The following is a 14,856-nucleotide window of genomic DNA, read 5'->3' on the forward strand; positions in this document are numbered from 1 at the left end:
CCATAAGAAAACCTATAAAAATTATGAGCAAAGTCTAAGGAGTCAATACCTTCCTGAAATGCATCCATTGTTTTCAAATCCCTCACTAAAGCATGAAGACATCTTATTCAAATGGAAAGAACTTTGCTCAGTGCCTGACAGATAACACATGCTCAATCCATAATTTTGAACAAATGAATGAACATGAAGTCAGGAAACTCAGATTGAAGTTGTATAATCATAGATAATTCACTTTAAAACTCTGGGCTTGGGGCGCCTGGGTGGCTCAGTCGGTTAGGCATCTGACTTCAGCTCAGGTCACGATCTCGCGGTCCGTGAGTTCGAGCCCCGTGTCAGGCTCTGGGCTGATGGCTCAGAGCCTGGAGCCTGCTTCCGGTTCTGTGTCTCCCTCTCTCTCTGCCCCTCCCCCGTTCATGCTCTGTCTCTCTCTGTCCCAAAAATAAAAAAAAAAAAAAAAAAAAACGTTAAAAAACAAAACAAACAAACAAAAAAAACTCTGGGCTTGGTTTCTGAAAAACCTGTATTTTTGGTGATATTCAGTATTTAAAGAATCCCAATGTTTTTGGAGAAAGTTTAATGTTTACCAAATTTCAATTTGTTACAACTTCTGATAAGAAACATGTGTCCTTTTATATATAATCTGTGTGTCTATTCCATTATCAGGTAACTAATGAAAAAAAATCAATGAGGCTTGTTGGCTTTGTGTTTTAGCATGGAGGCAACAAGCCTGAAAAGTTGTTTTGTTCTGGAGAAGGTCAGTTAATTTCCTCTTGTGTCTTATTCTGTTGTTTAAAAACAAGTAGGGAGGATCACAAAAATATAGGGAGTCAGAAAAAAAACTTCTGCTCCAAGCAGTTGCCAATTCTAAACTGAAAGCAGCATACTTTTGCACTGAAACATGCTTATGGTTTTAAGGAAATGCATTGAGTTTTAGTTGCCAACCGTTGTTTGTTTGTTTGTTTGTTTGTTTGTTTTTGTCATCAAGTTATATTTACAGCTATACATGTTTGGCCTTCAAATCTTTCAGTGCATTAGAAAATATTTCTTGAAAGTATAATCTATAAATAGCCCTAAGAAACAGAATATAACTGGGAACAAAGTAATATAGACGAGTCAAAGACTGAGATTAGAATAAAACTGTCACTTCCTAGTTTTGTGATTTCGGACAAGTCTTTTAACATCCCTAGGCTTTGTTTTTCTATTCAGGATAAGGTGATACTATTACCTGCCCCGACTGACTTGTAAAATTATTTTAAGCCACAAATGAATGTGTTTTGAAAACCTTAAAGTTTGTCAAATCAAGTAAGAAAGTAAAACCAGTAACCCTTCTCACCCCTTATGCATGGTGTCTACATTTTAGGGCCAAAGCTCATTTAGCTGGAGATAATTTGACACTTGTAACAAATGACTGGCACCAAAAATGCTTTTGCTCATTAAAAAATGGTTTAACACATAAATGTGATAAATGTAAGATAATGAGAGGCAGATGCACAGAAATTACCTTAAATTACACAGGGGTTTAAAAATTATGGGGCAGTTGCTTCACAAATTCTCTTAGAGAAGACTCAAATCTTCAGAAAATAATCCGGCATTCATACATGGAAATTCATGTGGCAATGTCCCTGCTTTTAGGAGCAGACAACAGTGGGGATATCAAGTTGGGCACATCTTATTTCTAGAGAAAATACCAATGAGAACACATGCCATGTCGATATCTGAGTTTCAGAGGAATGGATACATCTGGTCTGTCACCAAATCTGCTGCAATAAATATCAGAATGTTGATACAATGATATAAATATATACTATGAAATAATTATCAATGTAATAACTATAAATCTCTGTCAAGTCAAATATACTTGATATGATACTCTAAAACAAGTCAGTTCAATTTTAAATAAATGAATGCATGAATGAATGAATCTACTATGATGGTTTCAATCTGTTAACAAATTTGCTTTTTAAATAAATATTTTGGTGGCCTTTATTGTCAAACCTCTGAAGGTCTCAATTCCCTCATTGTTAGATGGATCCCCCAACTTCTCTGTTTGACAGGGGTTGTCATGAGGATGCGATAATGTATCAAACATTAAATATATATAAGGCACAGTGATTTTCATCTTGTTTCCTATTTTTGTGGAATTAAATGAAAAGGCTATCTTGTTTCTTTCCATAGTGAAAAATCATAAAGTGAAATTAAGTTTGTAAAAATCTAAGTGAACAGCTGAAATCTCTAGCAATTTTTATTACCAACACTTGTGATCTTTAAAAGTTATAATAGCCAAGATATGGAAGCAATGTAAGTGTCCATAGGTATACAAATGGACAAGAAAGATGTGGCATATATATACACACATATACACCCAATGGAGTATCACAAAGCCATAAAAATGATGGAATCGTGCCATTTGCAACAACGTGGATAGACCTGGAGGATATTATGCTAGGTAAAATAAGTCAGACCAAGAAAGACAAATGCTATATACTTTCACTCAAATATGGAATCCAAAAAGACAAATAAACAACTAAAAAGCAGAATCAGACCTACAAACACAGAGAACAAACTGATAATTGTCAGGGAGCAGTGGTGTGGGGGGTGGGAGAAATGGGTGAAGTGGCGTGGGAGATACAAGCTTCCAGTTATCGAATGAATAACTCATGGGAATAAAAGGCACAGCGTAGGAAATATAGTCAATGGTATTATAATAGCTTTGTATAGTGACAGATGGTAGCTACACTTGTGGTTAAGACAGCGTAACATATAGACAAGTTGAATCACTATGTTGTATACCTGAAACTAATGCAATATTGTATGAAAACTGTACTCATATAAAAGAAGATAAATCATACTCAAATAAAAGAAGATAAATCATATATAAATATATATATGATTTATCTTCTTTTATATGTATATACATATATTTAATACCTTTTACATATATATATATATATATATATACACATACATATAGTCCTTTTGAGGGCAGTAATTTGATCATTTTGCCACTTTATTTCAAACACTGAAGGACACACGATATTATTAAATTGTTTTTATTCAATAAATAACAGAAACAATCACAAAACCAGTATAACTCAGTGGAAATCTAATTTAATGTAATTCTTTTAATAAAAAAAATAGAATGCATACAAATTGAATGTCTTAGAATATTAGAATATGGAGAAAAGGATGGATATTGGGACCAAATTGTGTCCATCTGAAACCTAAGGTCAGGACATTGACAAAGAGTTCATAAATATCAGAGGACAAAGCATGACGGAATATTCAATATGTGCTACAACTAGTAAGCAGTAGGAAAACAAACAGGATTTTATATAGTGAAGAAAGTAGACACACAACCAAATGAAGAGCTACCCACTGGGAGACCATAGGAAGTGAGAGAAAGAAAAACAATAACAATAAAAGGCAGGGGAAGAAGACTGACATAGACCCTGAATATGAACATATATGATAGATGGGACTCCTTCCTCAGTTATACACTATACTGAAGACCATTAACTTTTTAGGCCTCACTTTATATGCAGATGCACACACACACACACACACACCTTACGGTATGTATGTATATGTGTGTGTGTGTGTGTGTGTGTGTGTGTGTGTGTATACATGAATGTATATGCATATTCACATATACACACATATCCAATACCTCAATACATCATATAAACCTAAATTGTTTTGAGGAGTAAATGAGATAATGCATATAAAACACATAACAGGGAGCCAGGCTGGCTCAGTTGGTTGAGTGGCGAACTCATGATTTTGGCTCAGGTCATGATCTTACAGTTATGAGATTGAATCCTGAGTCAGGCTCCATGCTGAGTGCTGAGCCTGCTTAAGATTCTCTGCCTATCTCTCTCTTTGCCCTTCCTTCTCTTGCATATACATGTGCATGCTCTCTCTCTCTCTCTCTCAAGAAATTAAAAAAAAAGAAAAACACATAGCAAAATCTCTTACAAATGCATAGTGTTTAGTATATGCCAGTTGTTATTATTACTCAAGACTTTCTGTTTTATAGATACAAAATGACACACTTAGAGGCAGTAAAATTCTTTTAAAAACATATTTTGGACATATTTATCAACAAAATGCCATGCTTTATTTTATATAAATATACACATACTATAAGCACAATATTAAATAAGGACTGATATTATACTTATCATTTAAAAAGGCCAAATGTTAGCAAAACGACAGGTGGAACAAAACCTTCAGCAAAGGCAAAAACAGGTCAGTCTCCACACGGAGAAAGTCAGTTAAGGAAACCTGTCATGACCAAAATGTATGTGCAAGAAGCTTTCTACCCAGACTATAGCTATTCGTCAGCTTATAGGACATGAAAGTGAGATCAGATCTAACTTCCAGTTAAACTCAGCAATGTTTCCTTTTGAGAATCTGAGAACAAAACTCAAATTGTCTGTCATTTCCTACTTCACTAGGGAAGTTGATAAATTCAATTTTTGGTAACTGGGAGCATTACGGAAATTGTTTTGAAATTACCAAAATAAAAGTGAGGAAATGAAATTAAATGGCTTACATTTTAAAATAAATGTCCAAGCTCCCAGTAATCATTTTATGGTAAATTAAAATAGCAATTTTCCTTTTATAACCTCTCAAACACCAAAGTTTGTTGCTGCCTTATTGTGGGTATTATTTACTTAACTACAACAGTGGACTGAATTGTGCCCCCCGCCCCCCTGTGCTAAAATTCCTATGTTAAAGTCCTAACTACTTGAAGGGGTAATTAAGGTTAAAAAAGGTCATGAGGGTGTGGACCTGGTCTGGGTGGGATTAATGTCCTTATAAGGAGAGACACCAGAGAGCTCGGTCACTCTCCCTGTGAGGACACAGTGAAAAGCTGGCTGTCTGCCAACCAAGAAAAGCACTCTCACCAGAAACCAAACATTGCCAGACCTTGATCTCAGACTTTCCAGCCTCCAGACTCCGAGAAAATAAATTTCTGTTGTTTAAGCCACCCAGTGTATGATATTTTTTTATATCAGCCTGAGCAGACTAATATATTTACTTACCTATGTATTCTTGTTTCTTTAATAAGAATACTCAGAACTAAAGAAGTTTTAATTAAACACAACATTTCTTTTTTTCTTACTGTACTGATGGTAGAGTCAACTGTTGTAATTTTCTTAAGAGAGGTGACCTCAGCAAATGGGGGGCTAGGAGGTCCCAACAATTGTCTCCTGAACAAAACAACAATAACAACAAATAAACAACTACGAACAGATGAAAATAGCTTAGAGGAAAGCTGTGAGCTACAGTGAAGAAGCAGCCAAAACTCTGTGAAACTCAAAAACTGAGGATGGCCACACAGAAAACCATAGGAAGGATTTACCTATGTCACCCCATCACCCCCAGTCCAGAGCAGCTAAGTGCCAGGAGGAATCCCCACAGAGGGATTTCACCCCACAGGAAAAGGGAGAACAGGAGAGGCCCCAGCAAGCCTTACCACTGTGGAAGTTTGTAGCCTTTGCTACCAAGGATCCCATAGTCTTCTCTAGTGTTGATCCCAGATGACAGAACCTTCCAGAGTCCCTGTAGAGCCTTCCAGAGTCCCTGCTGTTACATCTCCTCCCCATGGCTGGAGCTGTTGTTGCAGTGAGACATGCCCTCAGGGTCCTCAAACCTCACTTTCTGGGATTGGGATGCCCCAGTGCTTTGCCGTAAATGTGACCAGAGCTGCCACTGCTTGGAACATGCCTTCCAAGTTCCCACGTCCTGGCTCTGATCTTTGTTGAGGACCACCTCTGAGCTCTGAGACCAGGGCCCACCCCTGGGTCTCAGGTCACGGTTCTGGCCTGTCAGTGCCAAGACTGTGCTCCTGCTGCTCTGAACACCGCTCCCTAGGTCCCAACACATAGCTTTACACACACACAATGAGGGGACAACAGTCTCTTCAATAAATGATGCTGGGAAAACTAGACAGGCACATGCAAAAGAATAAAACCGGTCCCCTATCTTTTTATCAGTCATAAAAATTACCTTGACATGAACTAAAGACTTAAATTTAAGACCTGCAACCACATAATCCCTACCATAAAACACTGGGAAAATGATTCTTGACGTTGGTCTTAGCAATGATTTTTTGGATAAGAAGACAAAAAAATAAAAAATAAAAAAGACAGCAACAGCCAAAATAAACCAGCAGGAATACATCAAACTAAAGAACTGCTATACTAAAAGGAAACGATCAATAAATTGAAAAAGGAACCTACAAAATGGAAGAAAATATTTGCAAACCCCATATATATGATAAGGGCTTAATATCCAAAATGACCGACAGATATATGAAAAGGTGCTCAACATCACCAATCATTAGGAAAATGCAAATCAAAACCATAATGAAATATCACCTAAGACCTGTTAGTATTGTTATTTTCAAAGAGACAAGAGATAACAGATGTTGGGAAGGATGTGGAGAAAAGGGAATCCTTATCATTGTTGATGGGAATGTAAATTAGTATAGCTATTATGGAAAACAGTATCTTGGTTCCTTAAAAAATTAAAAAGAAAGTTCTAGTTATAAAATAAATAAGCCTTGGAGATGAAAAGATGAACAGCTTTATATGGTGAGCACTAAGTAATATATAGAACTGTCAAATCACTATGTTGTGCATAAAAATTATATATATGTATAATTTTTAAATATATACACACAAAGGAACATACATATATATATATATGTAATTTTTACAAAGGAAATATATACATATATATATACAAAAAGGAAACATATATATAATTTTTATAAAGGAAACATATTATATATTTATACACAATACATAATATGTGTATACACAAAGGAAACTACCATATGATGCAGTAATCCTACTTCTGTGTATACATCTGAAAAAAACGAAATCAGTGTCATGAAGAGTACCTGCATAGCCATGTTCATTGTAGAATAATTCACAATAGCCAAGCCATAAAATTAACTTAAATGTCTTTCAGTGGATAAATGGATAAGGAAAATGTGGTATACTCAATTGAACAGTATTCAGCCATAAAAAAAGGAAGAAACCTTGACATTTGTGACAACATAGATGCACCTGGATGGTACTAGGCTAAGTGAAATAACCCAACCACATAAGCTAAGAGAAAGACAAATATTGATGGTATCACTTACATATGGAATATATGGAACAAAACAAAACAAAATAAAACAAAAACAAAACAAGCCAATTTTATAGAAACAGGATAGAATGGTGGTTGCCAGGGGCAGGGAGACAAGGGAAATGGGGTGAAGGATATCAAAGCTTAGAAATTTGCATTTAAAAGAAAAATAAGTAAAAAGAAAGAAAGAAAGAAAGAAAGAAAAGAAAAGAAAAGAAAAGAAAAATAAGTTTTGAGGATCAAATGTACAGCATGGTGTGTAACTTAAAGTTACTGACAGTAGATCCAAATCATTCTCACCACACACACACACATACACACACACACACATATACACACACACAAATAATTATCAGAGGTGATGAATGTGTTAATAATCTTGATCTTGGTAATCTTTCCACAAGGTTCATGAATATCAAATAATCATGTTGTACACTTTAAATATATATGATTACATTCATCAATTATTCCTCAAAAAAGTAAAAAAAAAAAGTTATAAACTCAAAAACAGTGTACTAGGTGTCAATAACATTAAAATTGTTCAATAATTTTGGTGAATTATTTTATAGTTATATATATGTTCAATATATACCTCAAGTTAAAAATAACAACAGAATTTTTATCATAGTTTAAGTTTAAATCACAACACACACATATATAAATACACAGATGCACAGATATTTCTAAGGTTAAAGTTAAGTCACTATTGGAATACATATGAAATATTATGCATTTAGATTTTACAAAGAAATAAAGGATGTTTTATGTTTTAAAATTATATGAAAAAGGAGAATAGATAACATAAACTCTATATTAACTAATATAATCATAAGGCAGATTATGCCTAATATAAAAGGAACTAAACAGAAATATAAAATATTTCAAACTATTGTGTGTTTTGAGTGATGGGTTTTAAGTGAGAAAATAATACTTCTGAAACTAAACAATTGTATATATAAAAGTAAAATAGAGCAGCAAAATGGAAAGTAGATATTCCACAGAATATCATCTCCAAGTGGAATCAGAGAGGATAAAAAGTAACTCAAGTCAGGGTAACTAACAGTCAGCAGGGCCTCACTTCTTCCTTTAGTAGAGAATGTTTACTACCTCTGGCAGCCTTCCTAATCAAAAGCCAGTTCTCAAACATTAATAAGAACACTGAATTTATCAACATGTCTGACAATTGTCAGCACATGCCGTTATTTTTAAAACATAATTGAAGTGTTTCAGCAGTACTCATTGCTCTTCAAAGACTGTCTTTAATAAAAACGATCAAATCTATTCAAAATTGAACAGATTTTCAGGGAAACTACTTGAAATAGAATCCTCTATTACTCATCTCTGAGTTCAGCAAAATATTACCAAAGATATTCTGTGGGTTCATTTTCAAAGGTGCATGTAGTCACATGCCCTTTGGGACTACATACATGAATTTCTACAATGTACTGCCATGACACCTCTATTTATGTATGCACATATGTATATACACGTGCCTATATGTATGTATGAATTCATTTATTCATTCAGTATATGCTTATATAAGACCTAAAATGTACACTGTTGATATAGTAATAGGCAAATCAGATGAGTGAATGCCATTAAGATGAATGAATGAATACTATTTCACAACGGAAGCTGAAAACACTAAGGTCTCACTTGTTTTGCACGGTTGCATGGCCATGTTTGGAGAAACATCTTAAAAAATTCTCCTCCCTTATAAAAGTTATGACACTGAAGGACAAGCGCTTGCCCCTTCCTTTTTCTCCTCTGACTTTGTACAAAATTGGACAAAGGAGCATATAAATCTTTAACTACTATCATATATAATGAGGGATCAAAACTTAGAATAGTCAGTAAGTTGAGGACCGAGATATGGAACGGTAGGAAAAACCAAAAAAAAAAAAAAAAAAAAAAAAAAGTCGGTCTGTTGACATTGTTTAGTTACCGAATAAGTTAAAAAGGGTCATGTTTATAGACCTCTCATTATCTTATTTAACAAAACTCTTGCTGATAAACAGCACCTTAGAGAGTGTATACGCTAAAGGCATTCTAACTTAGGCAACTTCATGGTCATACACAATTCACCTGATTTGATACACAAGCGCTTCTTTCAAAGTGACAAAGGCTTACAAATAATGTTTCATTTTCAAGTCATAAACATTTTCAACAAATCCTGATATCGGTACTTTCTGAAATTTGATAAATTACTAATGTATATTCAACAACTGGCATATTATGAAGAAATAAATCACTGAAAATTATTGGATCTCTTCAATCTCTTTTCCCAAATTTTCTTCAATTTGGGAAATTAAATTCAAAAAGTTTAAAAAGCTTACATGATCTATCTTTACATAAATTTCTCAGCCTCCTACCTAAAACTTATCAGCTCCAGGGAGCTCAGATTTGTTTTATTACAGTCCTGATATTATTAAGTTAAACTAATTCACAGAGAAATAGAAATTTCTCTTCAAATGAAAACACACACACACACACACAGACGTGCACATACGTTTTATTTATTTTTTCCCAATTTCAATTATTTATTGTTGTTGACAATTTATTTATTGTTGATGACCTTACAAAAAGCTAAGGCCAACCTGAAATTAAGAGTTAAAATGCCCTGAGCTCGAGTCTCAATATGAAAGACAAGTGCCTTGGGTTTTATACTTTTATCTACTTATCACATAAAATGAACAGAGTATTGTGAGGCAGGGATCTATAAACATTAATAAGAATTAATTCAGATTTTTCTTGGTGTGCAGGGAAATATCTTATAAATGAGGTAAAAAAAAAAAAAAAAGGAAAGTAGCATATTCATGTAAGAGTCAATGGCAAGATATGTCCAGATTCATGCCTCACATGGAATGAGTTTTTAATAAATACTGGCTGACATAATAGGACTACCTTCCCCTGACTCCGAACCAAAAGTAAAGGGGCTGAAGAAGGGAAATGTGTCATTTCTTATTGTTTTCACTGGAAAAATTGTAGGTTTTTTCAATCATTAAATAAAATGAGAAACTATCTCCCTTTAATTTAAACCTAGCACATATAGATCGGGCTGATCATTGTAATGAAAATATTTTTTAAAATATTATACAAAATGTAATTCGTACTTATTATTTATCAAGCAAATTATTACTCCTACTCCTAACAGCCTAATATTCCATCACTCTACTGCGTTTGGAAATGCACATGTACCACAAGCACAACACTTGCCTCTTGTCTCCCCCTGCTCAAGGGAGATAAAAGAAAGTATCTGTTTAAGTTTCATCTTGCTGCTATAACAAACTACCCTGAATTCAGTGGCTTAAAAAAGCACAAACTTATTCACAGACAGTTCTGAAAGTCAGAAGTCTGAAATAAATTTTATGGGACTAAGATCAAGGTATTGGTAGGGCTGGTTCTTTCTGGAGGCTATTGGAAGGAAATCTTTCACATTGCCCTTCCTCCTCCAGCTTCTGTGATCGCACAACCTTCTTGTTTAGGCCTTCTTATTTCACTGCGATAAGGACTTGCATGATTCTATTTAGGTCTTGCCTGGATATTTTGGAATAACCTTCCTATCTGAAGATCCTTAACTTAATCACCTCTGTAAAGTTTCCCTTCTCATAAAGTATAATATTCACAGCTTCCAGGAATTGGCAAGTGGATATCTTTGGGGGGCACTAGTCCATAGTTTGTGGTAGATGTCTATCTATACACAGATGGTGACTTGATAGTCGTAAAAAAAGAAGTATCAATGATGAAAATCAATCAACAATGATTAAATAGGAAGACTCTTAGTAAAAAAGAGATTTATGCAGGGGCCTCTGGAAGTCAAGAATGTAGATAACCAGTGGATCTCATCTCTGGATATTCACTCAATCTATGCTCTCCTTAATGTAAATATTCTGAAATACAGTATTCCTCAATATTGAATTAAAGTAATCGAAGGTTACAAAGAGACTTTAAATACTTTGGAATGACGCCTACCTTTGATTAAGAATGTACCCAGGAAATCATATTTGCATTTATCTCCGTTAATTAAGAAGGCAAGAAAATGAAAACATCTTCAATGCAGTCAAATACAGCTATAATTCTCATAAAAATCCAGAAATTAAATGTAAGCTAAATAATATTATAGTTCAGTTATTGGGTTGGTGGAGGGGGAAGGGAGAAAGATTCTCACCTTAAATAATAAATCCTTCTTCCCATAACGAAGCTCCTTCAGCTGGGCTTGGATTTTTTTTGACTGCAAGAACAGAAACATAGATTAGTGCCTTAATTTCATTTATATTTTCAAACTTGAAGATTAAAATGATTTTAAACTGTACAAGAATAATGTTTGCAGTCAAGCAAAAGCTTAATCTCTGCTTTCAAAGTCAGACATCCAGGTAGTCCAGGCAGGAAGAGAAAACCAAAGCCTGTGCAAAGGAACCATAGTGTTTAATTTTTTTGGGTAGAAATTTTATTTGACATTTAACATTTAATTTTTTTATTTGAGTAAAGTTGGCACACAATAGGAACCATATTTTTTTAAAGGCATTATTTAAAGAAAGTAGTTTATCGTTTCTCTGTCTAGCATCTCCCCCCACAAAAGAATACACACACACAAAATTTTAGTCACCAGAGCATGTCCAACAATTCAATTTTAGATGCTGGATATACCTATGTATAACTAGGCTACAGTTTTCACTGTTTAGTTGCAATTACTTATTTTTTAATATTAAATAAGGGTAAATTTAAATTGACAACCAAGTTTGAATTTGCTGTATGTCCAAAGGGAGGGTAGCAAGCAAATGTGACAGAGTGTAAAGAAAGCAGCTAGGAAGCTGAGGTGAAGGCTGTTTGCTCTGCAGAAGAAGGCACTTTTTGAGAGGACTATGCCAAATATAAAAGGGCTTTATGACAAGAACATTTCTCTCAGCAGACGTGGTTGACTACCCTATGGATATATATCTGGTGAGCCACAGATGATGATCATGCCTTCCTATTTTTCCAGCACAGATGCAATTTCAAATATTCTAACATGAGGACCTCAGGTATTTGTCTTTGTGTATCTAAAATGACCAGTTCTGATTCCTCAGTAGGAGAACACAAACACAAATGGATTATCATCGTCAAATAAAGAATGATAACTGAAAAAATAGTAAAAGAGTTGAAGAGGAATGTAAAATGGTATAGTCACTTTGGGATACAGTTTGGTGGTTTTTTATAAAGTTAAACATGAGCACACTGCATTATACAGCAATGCTTTCTAGGTATTTGTGCAAGAGAAATTACAACATAAACACAAATGTTTATAGTATCTTTATTCGTAATAGTCAAAAACTAGAAATAAGCAACATGCCCATTAACTGGTGCACAGCAAACATTTTCTGGTACAATCATGAAGTACTAGCATACTGTTGAGCAATTTAAAAAAATGAATTAAGTACTGAAGCATGTAACAGTGTGCATGGATTTCCAAAGCATTATACTGTGTGAAATAACCCAGTCACTAGAAGCTATCTTTTGTATAATGCCATTTATATTATATTGTAAAAAAGACCAAAGGAGAAGGACAGAAATCAGGCTAGTAGTTGACATTGGCTGGGGGTTTGTGGTAGAGGTTATAAGACAGCAAGAGAAAACTTTGAAGATGATAGAAATGTTCTATATGTTTAGTATTTGATTTGATATACATCGATCAAATCCATCCAACTGTAAAGTTAAATGGGATGAATTGTAGGTAAGTTATATCTCAATAAAATTCAATTTCAAAAGTAGCTGGCCATAGTACATACTAAGCACAAGATCCTCTTTAAGGTCCTCTTTATGAAGGTCCTTTTTAAGAAATAAAGCCCACTCATATTTTTTAAATATTGTAATTTTTCGGGGCGCCTGGGTGGCTTGGTCGGTTAAGCGTCCGACTTCGGCTCAGGTCATCATCTCACGGTCCGTGAGTTCGAGCCCCACGTCGGGCTCTGTGCTGACAGCTCAGAGCCTGGAGCCTGTTTCAGATTCTGTGTCTCCCTCTCTCTCTGCTCCTCCCCTGTTCATGCTCTGTCTCTCTCTGTCTCAGAAATAAATAAACGTTAAAAAAAATAAAAAAAAAATTTAAAAAAAATATTATAATTTTCAAAGCTACATTGAATGTACATGAGTCTTTCACTGAACCAACTGCAACTATACTATTTAGTTTCCTACTATGTTCAGGACATGTCTAATGACGCGAGATAGTAGAGTTTGCCAAGTGGGAGCTATGTTATGGTGTATAATTCCTAAATTATTGGGTAATGCTGGAGGCACCATCAATTAGAGCACAATCTTAAAAATGCTGTCTGTGGTACACCACTGCAAGGCTCTAATATTAGAAACAGTTTTCACAGACATCCCTATCATGAGCCAACGACATTTCATGATCTGTTGAATCTGGAAGTTGATAAGAAAGAACAAAAATAAAATAAAATGAAATGAGATACAGGAAAGGAAGAAAAGACAAGGGAAAAGGGAGAGAGGAAAAGTGAAGTGGGGAGAGTGGTGATTTGAAATAGAGAGAGAATGAGGGAGAGAGGGGCAGGGGGATGGAGGAAGGGAAGCAGGAAGAACGAGCTTCTTGACACATTAATAATTCACAACTCTGCAGTGAAACTCTATACCCAGAAGAAGTAAAGATTTCTGTCTGCTTACAAACTAGCTACTAATTTCCATTTCCATAGGAAAGGCATCCTCTTTCACTTGGTAGGACTAGTGAAAGTGACGTGCATGATATAATGCATAAGAAGATAAAGAGCCATTGTTACAGGTGTATGGTTTAAGAATAAAAACTTTCACTTGAAGCCCCAGTCCCCTGAATTTATACTTCTACTTCAGGATTCTACATTTATTATAACTCTGGTCTCCTGGCACAAAATTCCCTAAGTAACTCCAGATAATGGTATTTCAGACACCTTATCCCTCTCCTTACATTAACTTCATTTTGTTACATTAACTTCATTTGCAGGTTTGTTCATGGCTACCCTTAATTTTGTGCTACTGATTCCAGCAAAGAATCATTTCTGTGATCTTCTCCAACTTCAAATGCACAATTGATTGCCATTGTCTCCCACTGTTCCAATCTACTGTCTGGGGCTCATCAACAAGACAGGACAGTCTCTTAGGTCAACAGACTTTACTTATTTTTCCAATCTAATGTTGACCAATATCAATGGGGAATGAGAAATGATTACTACCCATGCCCAGTTTCACTCCTACCCTTCCAAATAATTAATGCTCTATTTTTAAAGTGTCAAAAAGGACTAATTTTAACCATTTTGGGTGTTTATTTTAATGCATATTTATACTGAATGTACAGAATATAATTTAAACTGTTATTCATAACTTGAATTATTAAAACATCAATTTTTGTGTTAGGCAGTGATTCATTCAGGAACTATAATAAAAGCCTACACATCTTTGTTCTGCACTGAGCAAGAACAGCTAGAATTCCTGAGTTTAGTTAAGGTTATTTAGAAATATTTGTCTTAGAAATTTTCATCACGGTCACTCATCACTTCTCTGCGTTGTATATTCCAGCCATCTTCTAATGTTCAGTGAGGTAAAAAGCAAAATCCTATCAAAAGATCTGATGAAGGTATACAAAGTAAGAATAAGTACATTTCGGGTGCATGCATTTTATAATACACATTGATCTAAAACCCCAATGACACTGTATTTTCCTTTAGCTTCCTGGCATCATTTTGAAAAATT

General features: G+C 34.7%; 1 protein-coding gene across 3 annotated transcripts in view; it reads right to left on the bottom strand.

Moving 5' to 3' along the window:
- LUZP2 (leucine zipper protein 2) overlaps positions 1–14,856 on the bottom strand; it is a 485,908-nt gene that overhangs the window by 115,852 nt on the left and 355,200 nt on the right. For all 3 annotated transcript variants that reach the window (XM_049649143.1, XM_049649125.1, XM_049649134.1), the window contains exon 7: positions 11,315–11,377. In XM_049649143.1, coding sequence (XP_049505100.1) covers positions 11,315–11,377 — 63 coding nt within the window. The remainder of the gene's footprint in view (positions 1–11,314; positions 11,378–14,856) is intronic.

Source organism: Panthera uncia, chromosome D1, assembly GCF_023721935.1.
Source record: "Panthera uncia isolate 11264 chromosome D1, Puncia_PCG_1.0, whole genome shotgun sequence".
NCBI lineage: Eukaryota > Metazoa > Chordata > Mammalia > Carnivora > Felidae > Panthera > Panthera uncia.